Source organism: Myiozetetes cayanensis, unplaced genomic scaffold, assembly GCF_022539395.1.
Source record: "Myiozetetes cayanensis isolate MyiCay16 unplaced genomic scaffold, myiCay2020 scf2-11, whole genome shotgun sequence".
NCBI lineage: Eukaryota > Metazoa > Chordata > Aves > Passeriformes > Tyrannidae > Myiozetetes > Myiozetetes cayanensis.
In genome coordinates, this window is record NW_026087411.1 from 62,469,526 (window position 1) to 62,485,267 (window position 15,742).

At 38.1% G+C, this 15,742-nt stretch overlaps 1 protein-coding gene across 4 annotated transcripts in view; it reads right to left on the reverse strand.

Annotated features, from left to right (window-relative positions):
• Window positions 1-1,721: 1,721 nt before the first annotated feature.
• NKAIN2 (sodium/potassium transporting ATPase interacting 2) overlaps window positions 1,722-15,742 on the reverse strand; it is a 537,578-nt gene continuing 523,557 nt past the window's right edge. For 3 of the 4 annotated variants that reach the window (XR_007628910.1, XR_007628909.1, XR_007628911.1), the window contains 3 exons: window positions 13,726-13,807; window positions 9,771-10,037; window positions 1,722-8,655 (listed from right to left, as the gene is read on the reverse strand). Coding sequence is in view for 1 of the 4 variants with exons in the window: in XM_050315311.1 (XP_050171268.1) it covers window positions 8,646-8,655; window positions 13,726-13,807 (92 nt within the window). In the remaining 3 variants the exon portion in view is untranslated. The remainder of the gene's footprint in view (window positions 8,656-9,770; window positions 10,038-13,725; window positions 13,808-15,742) is intronic. The other variant, XM_050315311.1, reaches the window with a different exon arrangement.

Consider the following 15,742-nt stretch of genomic DNA (forward strand, 5'->3'; position numbering starts at 1 on the left):
CAGCCCAACAAGCAAGATTTTTGCATCCTCTTGAGATGCTCGAAATGTTTCCAGTGGCAAGAAACTGTAGCTTGAATGAGAAGCAAATCACAGAATCAGAGAGTGGTTGAGGCTGGAAAGTGCATGTGGTGATCATTCAGTCCAACAACTACTCACCACAGGTTGCCCAAGACCATGTCCAGTCGAGGTTTGACTGTCTCCAAGGATGGAGACCCCACGACCTCTCTGGGCAACCTGTGTCAGTGCCTGGTGACTTTGACAGTAAGAATGTGATTCCTGATATTCAGAGGCAACCTCCTGTGTTTCAGTGTGTGCCCGTTGTCTCTGGTCCTGTCATTGGCTATCACTGAGAAGTATCTGTCTCCATCTCTTTGTTATAAACCAGATCAAGGGACTGAACTAAAAATGTTGTACCTAGCCCATGTTATTTTAGGGTGTGTAATTTTCAAATTTCACAAAAAGAAGGGAAGAGGGATTATTGATTGAAAAATAAAGGTAATAACAAGAATTCTAGCAACTATTTTAAGATTGGAAAAAAATCCAAAGAAAACAAAACCTATAAACGGAGAAAAATGGGAGGATAGAGGCAAATAATACTGGCTCTATCTTATATGGCTCTCTGAAATCACTGCCTGTGTGTTACCACAACCTAAAATGTGAACACGTGCTGCCTTTCTTGATCCCAGATCATCTTTGCAGACATAAGGAACAATAAAGCATTGTTGTTGATGAAGTCCGGGGCCTGTTACTCCTTTCAGTCAGCCCAGAGTATGTGGTATACAGCTAAGCCTCTCATTCATGTTGACATGATTTTCTCTGACATTTCACCCTTGGTTTTGTCAATCTCCCCATCACCACCTTTGTATCACAAATTTGTTGGTTGTAATCAGAGTTGTACCATGATTTCACTCTGTTAACATCTTCGTTAGTCTTTAAATGTTGTACTTTCATCTTTTTGCATCCATCCCTCTGATGCCCTACAGCTTAATAGGTAGGGTGGTGTTTTCTAAATCCACTGGGGAAGGCTGTCACATGATGCAGGCTGCCATGACTCTTGTCACTGGGACTGTGATCTTTTAGCTTTTACTTTTTGTGAGAAGTTGTTCCCACTCACCTAAAAGTGCAGTGAAATTTTGACCAGTGCTGAAGATGCCTGAAAATGACACCCACACTGCATATATCTATGCAATGAACAAATGGTATTTTTTTTTAAATTTTTTGTTAAGAGGTTCAGTATTCCTGATAGTTTAAAATAAAAGTATTTGTCCAAATGAGACTCAGCTCTTTCAAACAATGGTTTCCTTTTGGTTTCAGTTCTTCATCCTTCACAGACCTTTGTTGTACACAGTATCTGCCATTTTGTAATCCAATGTGATCTAATTTGGCCATTTCTGTGTATTGTCTTTGAAGAACATACTATGACAATATTAAAATAGAAAATCATAGTATCATAGAATGGTTTGGGTTGGAAGAGACCTTAAAGATCTTCTAGTTCCAACCTCCCTGCCATGGGCAGGGACACCTTCCACTAGACCGGGGTGCTCAAAGCCCCATCCAGCCTGGGCTTTAACACTTCCAGGAATGAGGCATCCATCACTTCTCTGGGCCACCTGTTCCAATGTCTCAGCACCCTCCAAAGAAAGCATTTCCTCTTAATATCTAATCTAAACTTTCCCTCTTCAGTTTAAAGCCATTCCCCCTTGTCCTGTTACTACATGCCCTTGTAAAAAAGTTATCTAAACGTATGGAAAACAGTGAAACTACTGATCCTCTTGCATTGTTTTCCTGGATTTGAACTACAAAATGTAAGGACAAACCAAAGATGGAACAGATGTTCTATTTAGCATCAACAGTGCTTAAAATATTTTTCATAGCAAGTTTGTGTCTAAAGTTTAAGCAGATACTTGCATGTTTTGCTAGACAAGACCTTACCTTGTCATGTTGAGCAGACATTGAAAGCAAAGATTAAATGGAAAACATGTCTTTATATTAATTATAGATGGCTAGTATTTCTCAGGACCTGAGGGAAATAAACAAAAGTTCTCAGCTACTTGGAGTTTGGAGTGTACTGCTTTAAATCAGTAAATACGGATAATTTACAAGCCTAACATGCCATATCAGCATGAAAATATTTGTCAGAAATTGATGAATGAAACAAGAAGAATAATGAAGAAAAATGACAGTACACAAACCCTCCAGAGAGCAAAATAAACAATGTAAGTGTTTGGTAAATAAATCCCTGCAGAACTCTTAGAAATGACTCAGTGATTAATTGAATCAATCCATCAACCTTTTGTGATTACATCAATATACAGTCCCTTTGATGTTGTTCTTCTTCCAAAGCTACTGTTTTAAATGCTTTTAAAATGTAGGATATAATATAATATATAAATATATGGAGCTATCATAAATTAACCAGATAATCTAGTGAGATATAATTGGCTGATTCTTTTACTCAAGTCTCATATGTACATGCTTAAACTAATCATATCACCTTATAACCATACTCTAAGTTCTCATTTCCCTGCTCTTCTTTTTCTGAAATTTTTTGGTACTCACTTTTTTTATTAATTAAAACTTAACAAATTTAACAGCAGAGTGAAACACTGAGATAATACTTTTCCTTCTTCTTTTTTTAAATTAACATATTCTTATTTGCTTGCTTTATTTAACACATAAACTCTTTGCAGAAAGGACTGTCTTATTTACTGTGTTCATAGATTGCACTATGCTTGTACATCCAGTAAGTATCAAAAATTATAACTTTGTATACTGAATGCCCATCGAAAAAATAAATACTTGGGACTTTGCATCTGTTGGGAGGAGGGATAGGAAAAGCTAGGTAGAAAAGCAGGGAGACTGTTGGTGGTTTTGTATCGCCACCATAAGACATACTCATGTAACTGATAGGTATGTGTGTTTATATGTATGACAGAGTGAACTGAGCCAACATTTACACAAAAGCACATAGATGCGTGAATACTGAGAATCCCATGTAAATGAATGCAATTGCACATACGTACATGCTCTCCTAGGAACAAAACAGTCACCTGTGTGCACAGAAACCAACCGTCCAAATGTTTGCAAGAGGGAAAAGAATACCCTGAGAAAAATTTGAAGAGACCGAAACGTGAATCTAATCCAGCCAACGTGTTCACAAAAACATTTTCTAAGAATTTTCTTCTGGTTCACCTGTGCCTTTTGTAGCTCTGGATGTTTATGACTGTCTATGTACTCAATGCACTATAGCTTCGGCAAACGTAATTGCACATGTGAAAATGATTCCTACTGGGACTCGCTGTACCTCATAGCTTCTGTAATGTTGCCACCCTTTGCCCTTCTGTTAAGTGTCTCCCTGCATCTGGGGCCTTTGTACTTCCTCGTCTTGTCACTTTGCAGATATCCGCAGTGATACTGCCTTCCATGACTGTCATCACCATCATTATGTAAACAGTTTGAATCAATGGATGTTAGAAATAGAAGTATGTAATTTTGGGAGAGCATTTGCAGTTGTGTTCAGGAAGATGGGAAGAGTGATAATGGGGCACGCGTATGAAATAGAATTCTGTGTGGCAGAACTTGAGACTCTTGAAGAGCACATGCTGAATATGAACATGCCTCTTCATGTTTAGCTCCCCATACCCTATTTCCCAGCAGGACAAAGGCAAAGCTAGGAAAGTGATTAGCTAACAGGTGGTAGCAATGACCCTTTTCCACTGGTAGATGGAAAAGTATGGCTTTCGTACAGAAGAATTAATTTTGAATCACAGATGACCACAAACATTACTACATTACTTTCTTTAATTCTCAGGTTTCACAGTGATCCTATCTATCCAAAATAATAATCCCAAGGCATTTGGAAGTCCCAAGAGCTAAGTCTTATACTCAATAGAGAGCATCAAAGATGGTGCTTTTATTGGACACAAGAAAAAAAAATCCATGAAGTGTTCTTGGCAGAATTCGGAAGACACTTGTGAAAGACATTATCTGTCTCGGTTGATTTCTGGGAGATAAAGTTCATTTTAAAAGCCCCTTCTTTTGTACATAGGGAGACAGATGTGCAACAAATGTATTTATAATGCTACTTAGAACTTCACATTTGGTACAATATCTTTCTTCCTAAACCACTCAACTATGCAAAGGTCACTACTCTAACTGGCTGCAATTGCCTCTCTTGTTGAAGGTCTGAACACCGCAACTTGTCAGGACACGAGATCAAACAGAGCTGATTTTTCCAATCCATGTCTGGGAATGAAGCATATTAGTGACTACAGGAAGAAAAGCTCTTTTACTGATTCACTCTGTGCTGCACCACTTCTATACATGAATGAGTAACTGCAGTCTAAAGGGCACTTTCTTTTATGCATGGTAATTACATTTAATACTGCACATAGTTTGGAGTAGACCAATTAGCATAACAACCACCTGCATCTTTCTCCGAGGAGAAGTGGACACAGCACTGTCTGCAGTATTGCTATGCATTGGTTCTTCAATAAAACCTGGTTTACCTTTAGTGTCTGTCACCAATCCACATGTGCTGGCAAGAAGCCAGCTTCAGATTAGCTAGAAAACAAGAAGTCCATCAATTTCATCTCAGCTACTCATAAATAGACAGTCAGCAAGCAATACATACACAAAGACTATTCATGGGGCTTTCCATCTTTGTGGAAAAATCCTCATCCTCTGAGCATTTGCTTTTAAAAATGAAACAGAGGACTGGCAATGAAAATATTACAGGCTGGAAAGATCCATAGTGTATGGAGTTTTGCTTTGGCTACTATCAGTGTGCTTAAACGGAAGGTGAGTATGCAAGTGATAAAAACCTTCAGACACTGAGTTAATAGCCATTCCTATTTGGAGACGTCCAGGAATCAATACATACCATGCTAGACTTTGTCAAAATTCTGTGCAGGAGCGGAGTATTGCAAACTTAAATTAAGCAAATGGAGCACAAACCTTTTCTCCTTACCTGACTGAGAAGTATCACTTCCACTATAATCAAGGCCTAAAAAATCCTAATGACATTAATTAATACACTGCCTTTTTAAGGACTTATCTTAAGAGAGTATGATCGACTATCTCAAAATGTATACTGTTCTGTTCCACCTTTATTAAATGACCTCAGGCGTATACGTGTGAACTCTATAAACATTTTGCAGTATTTCATCATTTCAGTGCAGGGACAATAAATGGCATATAAAAGAATATAAGTGCAGTGGAAATATCCATGTGACATAGCTCCTTCTTAAAAAGGATTACTTTTGTAGCACTTAACACTGTTGGCAACTGTATACCTTATCATAGGCTTAAAATTCCTGATGAGTGCACAAAACCAGCCCTGCTTCCTAAGTGAAGAGTCTGTTGCAGTCAACCTTGTAAAAAAAACCTTTTAGTGTCAGTGATAATGAAAATACCTGCTACATATGACAGCCTTAAAATGGTGTCATGACCTGGTAATTTCTATTCAGTGCTGTCACTCCATGCACTGCACAGATCGGGATTGTCATCATGTAAATGCAATAGGATTCTTTATCCTGCATTGTTGCTCAGCTGGGAACAGTAATACTAAGTTTCCTGTAAGTTGTGAATAGCAGCAGGGGGCCATGAATAGCTTGGAAACCTATATTTTTTCCATTTATTTTTTTTTAAAATGCAAATTACACTAGTAAGTCAAAAAAATCACTTTTGTTAAAAATACATTCAGAATTAACAAATGCCAAAAAGAAAAGAAAAGAAAAGAAAAAAAAGACACATTTGGATTGTATCTCTTGCGTTCTGAATATTTTAGTTTATAACAAAAGCCCAGCCTAGAAAAATAACATTCTTTACTGGATTTTGAGGAGGATACAGCTGTACAAATCAAAAATGCCATCCAGATATTCTCACATTACTGTGCTCTAAACTGCTTCCAGAAGAGATCTGTCCACTAATCATTTAGTTGAGTAGTCAACAGTCCTAATTTTTTTAATGGTGGTGCTCTAACTGCAATTTAAGCAGGGTTATGAAACCAACTTCATATAGGTATGTATGTGTATATATATATGTATACCGTGTGTAAGCGAGTGTGTGTATCTACTCTATATGTAATTTATGAATACACATTTATATTGCAATCTGTAGTAGTTTAGATGTGCTTCCTATTTCCTAAGCATTTTACAAACATTAACAATTCAGACCTCACAAAAAGCCTGTGAGGCACATATTATTCCCGTATTATAGATGGGAAGACTAAGACACAGAGAAACTAAGGCCAAAATTTTCTAAATTAAAATCAGACCTATAAGCTACGTGTAGACACTTCATTAAATTGTCTGACTTCTAAAATTGCTAACTATCAGTAGCTGCTGTTCCATGGGAAATCACTGAGAGGTATGAAAAATTATCGTCTGAAAATTGGATTGCTGCTTAGGTGCCTAAACTGGTTTCTTTTCATGTTAAAAAGTGATTTTTATAGCAATATCATTTTGATTAACTGGTATACAGGGAAAGATAAAAGACCCTGTTATGACATTTTCATTCCATTTAAACCTCTATATCTATACATCTGCTATATATAATACTACATAAAAGTAGAAACTTTTGTAATTTTTCAGTTATGGAAATTTCATCCTGGCACTTGGAAGTTGTATGGGGTTTCCGGGGTTGAAAAGCAGCTCTATCCAGAATGAACTTAGAATTTCAGGTTCCTAAGTGTGAAAATTTAAATTTGAGATCCAAATCAGCAATGAATGCTTTACGGGATCAGGCCTAGGGTACGTGCTTGTTTCATGCAGGAAATTCCCAGCAGTATCTGAGACAGGAGCCCTTGGTCTACTGCATCAGAATCTTCCTCAGTGATGCAGCCCCCAACAATAGTTATTCCTGCGTATTTTATATACATAGACATACACACACATTCACACACTTACATATATATATATCTATCTATATAAATCTCACTGAATCAATGTAAGTATAGCTCCTGAACATGTCCCATGTCTTGCTTTCACTGTTCCTCTGTCATTGTCCAGAGCTGCTGCTTGTGACACTGTACATCCATGCAGACACAGCAAAGGGCACTGGTTTGTACAGGGATGAGTGAGTGGTGTGAGCTCACTGGCCCTTGGAGCGAGGGCTTGGCCAGCAAGGAAAAGGGAGTTGCTCAGGGGTACCTCAAGCCTTTCCAAGTGCTGACCTTTCCCCTTGCCCTCAAAAGCTACGTGTTCACCTCAGGTGTGGTAGGTGCGTGCATTTGTCTATGCAAGGTCTGAGCAAAGAAACAATGACAATCCAAGTTTCCGAAAAACCTGAGCAAAATTTTGGGTTTTCCTAGTGAAAGCCACCTATGTTCTTGAAAATACAGATCAGATGTAGAATAAAACATATGTTCCTAGGAGTTCAGAGTATTTCATATACACATTGACCTACTAGTAAAATTCCCAAAGGCATGTTGTTGCCAACTACGTAACAGCACAGGGTTTTTTTTTCAGCCACAATAATACAGGAAGATAAAATACACATTCTAACACACAACAGATCCCCCAAATATACCACAAAAAGATCTTCAATATTTCTTCAACTCAACTATTCCCTCCCCGCCCTCTCCAACTGAAATCAAAAAATAAAATATATGGATCCCTTATGGTGCAATTAGAAAAAAAAAAGCTCACTTACAGAGAATTATTAGTTGAAATTAGATATAAAAGAGTAAACGTAGCTAGTACATATTCAATTGGCCTTTGTTGATAGAAATCTGCAGATGTCTCTGTAGTTAGTAAAAGACGTTTAGAGATAGCTATAAAAGCACCTACAGTGCGATAAATAAAACCAGCGGGATTAAGAAGCACTATTTCTGCTGCTTATTTCCAGTAGGTTCAGGTATTAGTTTATGTTACCCCTTTCCCCACTTTGACCCCCAAAAGGTCTTATTTCTTTCTTTCTTTTTCTTTTTAATCATTATAAACTGTTCCTTGACCACTGTGGAGTCTCAAAAGTAAAGCACTTATCAGACAGCTGGCAGTTTTCTACTTGGTCGCTCTGGAGCCATGGAGCAACAGAGCCTTATTCCCTGACATGAAAACAAAGCAAAACCAAACAGAAGAAAACCACTGACTTAGAAATTGTTCAGAATTAACAGCAGCATGTTAACTTCAGAAAGCTTGCACGTAGTTTCTCTAATGTGCAACGCAGTTGGGTTAAGGCAAGTATGAACTGTACAGCCTTCAGGGCAAACAATGCGCTGTCTATTGATTTCTGCTGCAAGGTCATCCTGGTATTTCAGTGTTGTGTTGACTAAGGAGACTCGATGCGGCCAGGAGTGTGAAGGAGGCTCCCAAAGCACCGAGTTCATGTCTTAATCCGCATGGGTCACGCTGGCGGTGGCCGGGGTAGGGAAGAGACAAAAGATGGCACCAATACCTCTGCTCTGTCCCGCTGGTGCTGGGAGGCAGGAGGTCCAAGGTGGGGCTCTGGGGCATCTCCTTTAGTATCTGTTAGAAAGAGGGGCTGAAGGTCTCTGTTGTTTTCTGTCTCCCTATTCAATCAGCTTTTATATTTTTCTTTTAGAACAGAAACTGATTTTTTTTTTTTCTGTTTGAAGAATCAGGAGGCCATCCTGAAACAGTTTTTTGACAGGTCTTCCAGCCCACCTTGAGTAGTCCCCATGTTTACTTTGACCTAGAAGAAAGACAGAAAAAGAACAATACTTATAATCCACCATATATACCTATCTGATCCCTGCCCTGCTGCTCTGGCACCCTTTTGCAAGCAAGTGTAAGCAACAAACCAGTAACAGTTCAGCTACACATAGGATGAAGAGGACAGAAAGACAAAGTATTTGCTCAGGGAGCTGCTTGTCTCTCTCTGGAACAGTGTCAGAGAAGTCAGCACAGGTTTTCTAAATAATCTTAGATAGGAGTTATATTTAATTATAATCTTAACTATATATCCATGGGTCAACTGGAAGATGACCTGATATATAATCCATCAGATATGTAGCTGCTTCTGTAAAAACAGGAAGTGACACAGTATGAGGACAGAGGGGTTGAATTGCAGGAGCAGGGGAAAGCCACCCATGGCTCGCTTGCAAAGCAGGGTGCATGTGCAAGTGCCGCAGCCCTGTACACCTTAACAGTGTTGTCCCAAACCCATGTTTTGTGACAAAGCTTTCAGTCTAAAATGGACAAGATGTTGTTTGCTCATGATCAAAGCTTAGCGGATAGTTTATTTAAATGAAATGTTGTCCATAAAGTCTGAATCCCACAAACATGAGGACAAAGTGATGCAGCGGATTTCTACTGCATGAACTTGCTGAATGTCATGGTGGTTATACTTGAGGTGCTGGTCTTAATGTCTTTTTTTATTTTTCATTTCTACTTTAAGTGAATGGTAAAGTAGGTAGCACCTTCAGTATGTACAATTATCTAGACAAATACCTATTTGTGTGTGTGTTATGTGCTTGCATGTGAGTATACATATATACTGCAAATATTCTTTAGGATAGACTTCACAATAGGAGGAAAGCAAGCTTTACTTTGGGCCTGCATTACTTTTGAGCAATTTCTCCAGTGCATTAGGCATCAGCATCAGACATGCATGGGTTTTTTTTGTTGTTTCACTTCTTCTTTTCTTGAACAAACAAGTTTACTGTGAAGAACGTAAAGAAAGATCTCTCTCCCCTCCCTCCTTCCTACTGTTTTTAGAACAGTGATCATGCAGTGCAGTCTTGTTCCACAACTACAACTGTGTTTTTTCATGTGCAGCAGAATCAGTGTCAGGGAGTGTTTAGTCACCTTCCTCGATCACCTCCCAAGAGCAGAATTTTCTCTTGTCAATTGATTTCCGCCATCTTATTGTGTTCTTCTCCCATGGTCTGGAAATGAGCACTGGCATCTCCGGCACAGAATGCCAGGAAGCTGCTTTTGAGTACATCAGCTGTGGCCACACTGCAAGGAGGTACATGAGCATCGGTTCTGTCCCGTTCTGTTCAAAAAGCGTATTCGTTTTGAAGGGACTGTCTAGGCTTCTTGGCTTGTACAGCATAGAGCACGCTGTTGGCACTTAAATAATAAAAAAACCCGATTTGTAACAGGTAGATAAATGTCATGATAAGAATTCTCCCCAAAAACACCAGTGTTTTGTTTAAAACATAATTTTAAATTAATATATTTTTCTCTTTAAAAAGAAAACTGATTTAAAATAAATATGAAATTGGAAGAGATGATAAGTAGAATTGTGATTGTTATTAAAAGCCTAAAATATAGGGAAAAACCGCCAAAGGGAGCTCAAATCTAATATTTCCAGAGTACTCAAGGAAATAGGAGCCAGAGATAGTCAATTCACTATCTACAGATAATGTTTCTTTTTCATAAATCAAGATTTTTCTTCCCCTAAGTATCCTTTCATTTAGGGTAGTTTTGCATAACTGATGAAATTCCACACAAATGTACTGTATGCATTTAAACTGAATTGGAATGCTCTTATAAGTAGAGCTTGATTGATATCACAAATAAAAAGTAATAAATCTTTAGACAAAAAAGTCCTGACACAATAGAAATGTAAACATGAGAAGCCTGAATAAATCAATATAATTATTTGCACATGTAAGTTTGTGTAGGTTGAAGGTAAACCTCCAAATTAACAAAATGAAGCGCTAACTTCAGCACACAGGATGAAACTTGTTACAAAACTGTGTATCTTAATAGTTAGCAATTAAACTAAACCCAGCACTCCTTCAGGATAATAATTAAATTGTGCATGTATAAGACAGTTAAAATTGGTTTAGATCACTTGGATGAAAAACTGTCTAACTTGAATAGAAATAAAGGTTTGTGTTGATGGAATTCTGTCATTGCAATTCTCTAAATCAATTCACATCAGCAAGCGGTACATGGGTGATGACTGAGACCTACCACACAATTCTGTATGTCTTTAAGATTCTTACTAGTTCTGTATATGAATTGATCTGGTAAATATATAAGGACTTCTCTCTGCTATATTACTGAACTACATTTTGAAATTTGTATGTTGACAGAATCTGTACAATCATTAGAAGCTGATATTATTTTGGTGAGCTCTTCAAAGCTGAGGTCATATCTTCTTCCCTTCTGCAGCATGCCTAGCATACCTATAGGTACTACCACAGCCCAGAAAACAAAAGAATTGATATTGTGCCTTTGGATATAGTTAGTAATCAGATGATTTAAAGGCAAGTGTTTCCTATTTTTCTCATAAATCCATAGCTGCCACATGACTCCATTCAGTGTGAGTCTGTAGAGTAGAGGATGCAGAGTGGGCAACAAGCTATCTTTGTATTGTCTTGATCTTTTGCAGGAATTAGATGGGATGATGCTTAATATATTTTCTGCTGCCTATGGATTAAAAGACATCTTTTATCAATTGATAACGTGGAAATAGTTATATGAATATCGCTATATGGATATGTATGGGTATAGTTGTATGCTGGATGGATATGATTGTACCTTGCTTGGACAGTGGTGAGAGTAAGGTTATGGACTCTGTAAAGCACTAAGTCTCTCTCCTGTCCTGTTCTATCCTGTCCTGCCCTGTCCTGTCCTGTTCTGTCCTCTCCTCTCCTCCCAGCATAATGCTGAGCATTGTAAAGTGGAGGCAGTATTGGCCAGAGAGTAACATAAAGTCCTGTGTGTTGTGGTTTATTTCTGACCTTGATTACTATGGAGGTTTACATTGATGTTCCTTGGTGAACAAGATCTGTAGGGAAACAAACCCTTCCTCCCAAAATAAAGCTTTAAAATATCAAGTATGTCTTGCTGTTATCTTATCAGCATGTTTTGATCTCCAGTACATAATATTGCTGTAAGTAGTGCTACAAGCAGATCAAACCTTGACTTGATTAATTTGACATTCGAATTTGTCACTCCACTACCTAATGGTCTGCCTATATTTACAGAGCAAATGCAGTGTGAATACATATGCATGCGTTCCTGATGTGCCTCAGCTGTAGATAACAGAGAGGTATTACTAAATGCTGTAAAAGCCTCTTAAGGACAGATTGTAGCAATTCTAGAGAACCCAGTCAAATACTATACAGTCAGAGGGAAATATCAAGTGTCTTTGAGTGTGGCTGGGACATGGCAATACTTTTGTGGGTTGATTGGGCCAAAATGTCAGCTCACATTCTGATTTCTGTCTCTGTGTGAAGATGGTGAAATCACCTATACTCCAGTGAGAATGCAGCATTGAAATAAGATGGAACATAGTTTACGTGGATTAATCATATATCTTTGTTTCAGCTACAAGCTGAAGGCCTTCTTTTCTTCCACAGGTCTAGCTTTCTTTCCAGTCAGTATGAAGATACACAGTAAATGCAATCTGTTCTTCTGGAAGAAACACTGAGAGCATAAAGGAGAATGGGATAATATCTCAGCTAGAAGGCTCCATATGTTGATGGCAAGGTATGGTGTACTGAGAAAGAAATAGGATTAGAATTGTTCTAAGTACCTGTGTGCCTCATATAATACTAGGAAGGAAATAACATTTTCTAAATGCACAGCACTGTGCCAAAAGTGCAGGTGAAAACTCTTTACTTGAGCACACACAGATGGGAAGCTGAAGTTAAGATGGCATTGGAGGTATGCACTATTATAATTTGAGATTATTAAAAAGCTCCTATCAAAGCTCCCGAAGGGCCCAATCCTAAGCACTACTGCAGACTGACTGTACCTCAATAAAGGAGTAAATGCCAGTTTCATGCAAAAATACACTAATCCATTAACAGACTTGCTTCCACTAATCATAAGAAATGAAATTGCATTCAAGGGTGAATGGAAGTGCACATTGGGATGCCTATTGTTTGCTTGAATTAAGTTCTTTTCCTCAAAAGAGATGTTCAGAAGAGAAACAAAGGGAAAAAAGTAAATGTTGCCCTTTTGTGAACTCTTCGGTGCTGTGCTTTTAATGTGTGGTTATTGATGGCAGACAAAAAATATTCAGAAAGGCTGCAGCAGTGAGGTAAGATTTATCTGGGCAGTCAGGACTGTTCTGAATTGCAGTTGGCATCAGTACAAGAAATATTTAGAGATGATTATTCCTGGAGTAGTCCATAGTTGGGTGTTAGCTCTAGTGTGAATATACCCCATTTGTGTGTATGAGTGGAGATTTGATTACCCACTTAATTCCCAAATATATCAGGCTGCACTCTGGAATGGAGTTGTCACTCACTGGTTAGGTAAAATACCGTCTTCTATTCAAATTGATTTAAAACCCCATATGTTGTTACATTTGTTTTGGTTTTTTTTAAACGTGGAAACTGGAAAGGAGGTTCAGAAGTGCGTCGGTGAACAGATGCTCTGGTAAGACAAATGCTAAATGCATCCACTAACTTAGCAAGCTGCTGAACTTTTGATAAATCTTAATAAAAATCCACTTTTTTTTCCAACCAAGGTTTGTCATATCTGACTAGTTTGGTTTTTTTTTCTACACTGAATTCTCATTGCCTCTGAGTGGAAGCCGCTTGAATGAAAACAGGGAAAAATCAGGTGAGAGCTGGGTGTTATTTGAATAACTGTGACACATGATATCCTGCCCTAAGAAATCATTATAATTCAACAGAAGAGTAGTGTTGGTGCTTAAGAGTAGCTTGAATTCAGTTCATCAAAAAAATGCTTCTGCCTATTCTGAATTTTTAAGTCACGCCATCTTTCAGCTTAATGATCCTTTAATATCAGCCTGCCACTCTGCAGAATATCTTAGAAGTTAAGTACTTACATATACATGGGCTGTAGCTGTAAATGAGATGTCTTCTGTGGACCTTGATAGCCGTAAGAGTCAAATCCACCTATGAAATCAACTGAAAGGGGAAAAATTGCTTGCATTAGCAACATCTTTCCAGAAGTGATAGGTCCTATCATTCAAGAACCACCCAGCACATACATTATTTTTGATGAGTCCCCCAATAATCTGTTAAAATTAGACAAGCTAATTGTGAAGATGCAGGAAAAAGTCTAAAAGAGGAGACAAAGGCAAACGTCCCTGTTTTTCCTTTTTAAACCCACAGAAAGACAACATGGGATTTATAACAGCCATCAGAAATAACCACAGATCCCTCTTTTTCAAGTAGACCACCTCACTGTAATACAAAACAACATGCTATTCAGACACCACAAATGCCGAAAACCATTTATTTATTGGCATGAATGCATTGCTTCTGACTGTGATTACTGTGTCTGGCTTCCTGTCATACCATGGTTCATTGATGTAGAGGAGAGAACGCAGTGATCTGACTCAGTCTGAGAGACAGAAGTTTCTCTGATTCTTTGCTTTGACATTTGGATTGAAATGCATGAACAGAGAGTTGGAACAATTTATCTGAGCTTCAGAGATGAAACTTCTCAGCTGCAAGGAAACCTATTTCTCTCAAGGCACTGAAGGTCTGCAAGAAGGTTGTAGGGTGGGAGTTATTTATTAATTCAAAGCATTGCAAATTCGCAATGGTCTTTGCACGTTTGTTTTAAACAATTTCCAGGGAAATTCAAGCTCCCTTAAGCTCAAGACCCCTGTTTCTCTGCTATAATACTTTCTTTACACAGGTAAAATGGTGCCCTTTGCTTCCTTTGTCCCAGGAGACTCAACTTTTGGCTTTTAGGGGTTCTTTGTGGGCAGTTCTCAATCCTGAAATATTATCTCTTACATCAGAGATGTGAATTTGATAGAAAAGGGCCAAAGTTCAGCTAAGGAAGTACATTTTTCACGTGTCTTGGACACTGCTACTGGCAAACTGGCTCTGTGTACATTAAAAGCAGAAAAAAAAGAAAAGGTTCTTTGATGGAGGACAGCTTGCTGTTGATTTAAAATGCAGTAACAATTAAAAAAAAAAAAAGGAAAAGTAAGTTTACTACTCTTGGTTTGAGAACCTCCACAGTGGCTGGAGTCCTTAAGACTTGCATAATGTTATTTTATACTAAGGTACCCCTCAATGTGTCCCACACTTATCCAGACTTATCAATGCAGTCACATGCATTGTAGACATGGTACAAAAGATATCAAATTCTTGTACACCTCTGTCCATACCTCTTTGCAAGCAAAGAGCTATCAAAACACTAGACTGGATGGGTGCAGTACATTGCAACCACACACTTGTTGAACTTGTCATCAAGTCATTCTTTAGTGGCAAGAACGGCCCCTGCAGAAATAATTTATCTGACTCTGTGCTCTGTGGCAGCATTATGTATACTCGAATCCCAGAATTGATGTGTTACTAAATTAATTCCTGGTATCATTAATGAGGGAGGTTCTATAGTCTCTGTTGTTTTTTCCTGTGCCTAACTTCTAATATCTAATTTAAATGTAATTTCCTGAAAATTAACTACTTTTCTACATTTTGGCTTTTTCTCCCTATAGATATGAAGAACAATGAGCCCCTCTTTTTCTTTTTCTCTCTTTTTTTTCTCTTACAACTGCTTTTAAGCATTTTCCACAAGTATTTCATGCTATCCATTGTTTCCAGGTTTAAGCACACCTAGTTATTCCAAACATTTCTCACAGCTCATGTTTACCAAGCCCTTAAATTTCAAAGCCTGAAGATCCCTCCTCAGTCTATGTAGGCTTTTCTTACAGTGGAGTGCACAAATCGGGGCTAACTGGGCAACTACCTATAGTTTCTGTACATTACCTGGAATAACTTGGTCTTGGTTTGTATGGTTTGTTTTCTTTTTCTCTCATGTTTTTTTCCATTGTTGTTGTTTGGTTTGGGTTTTTTCCCTAATTTTTTTTTTTTTCAACAGCA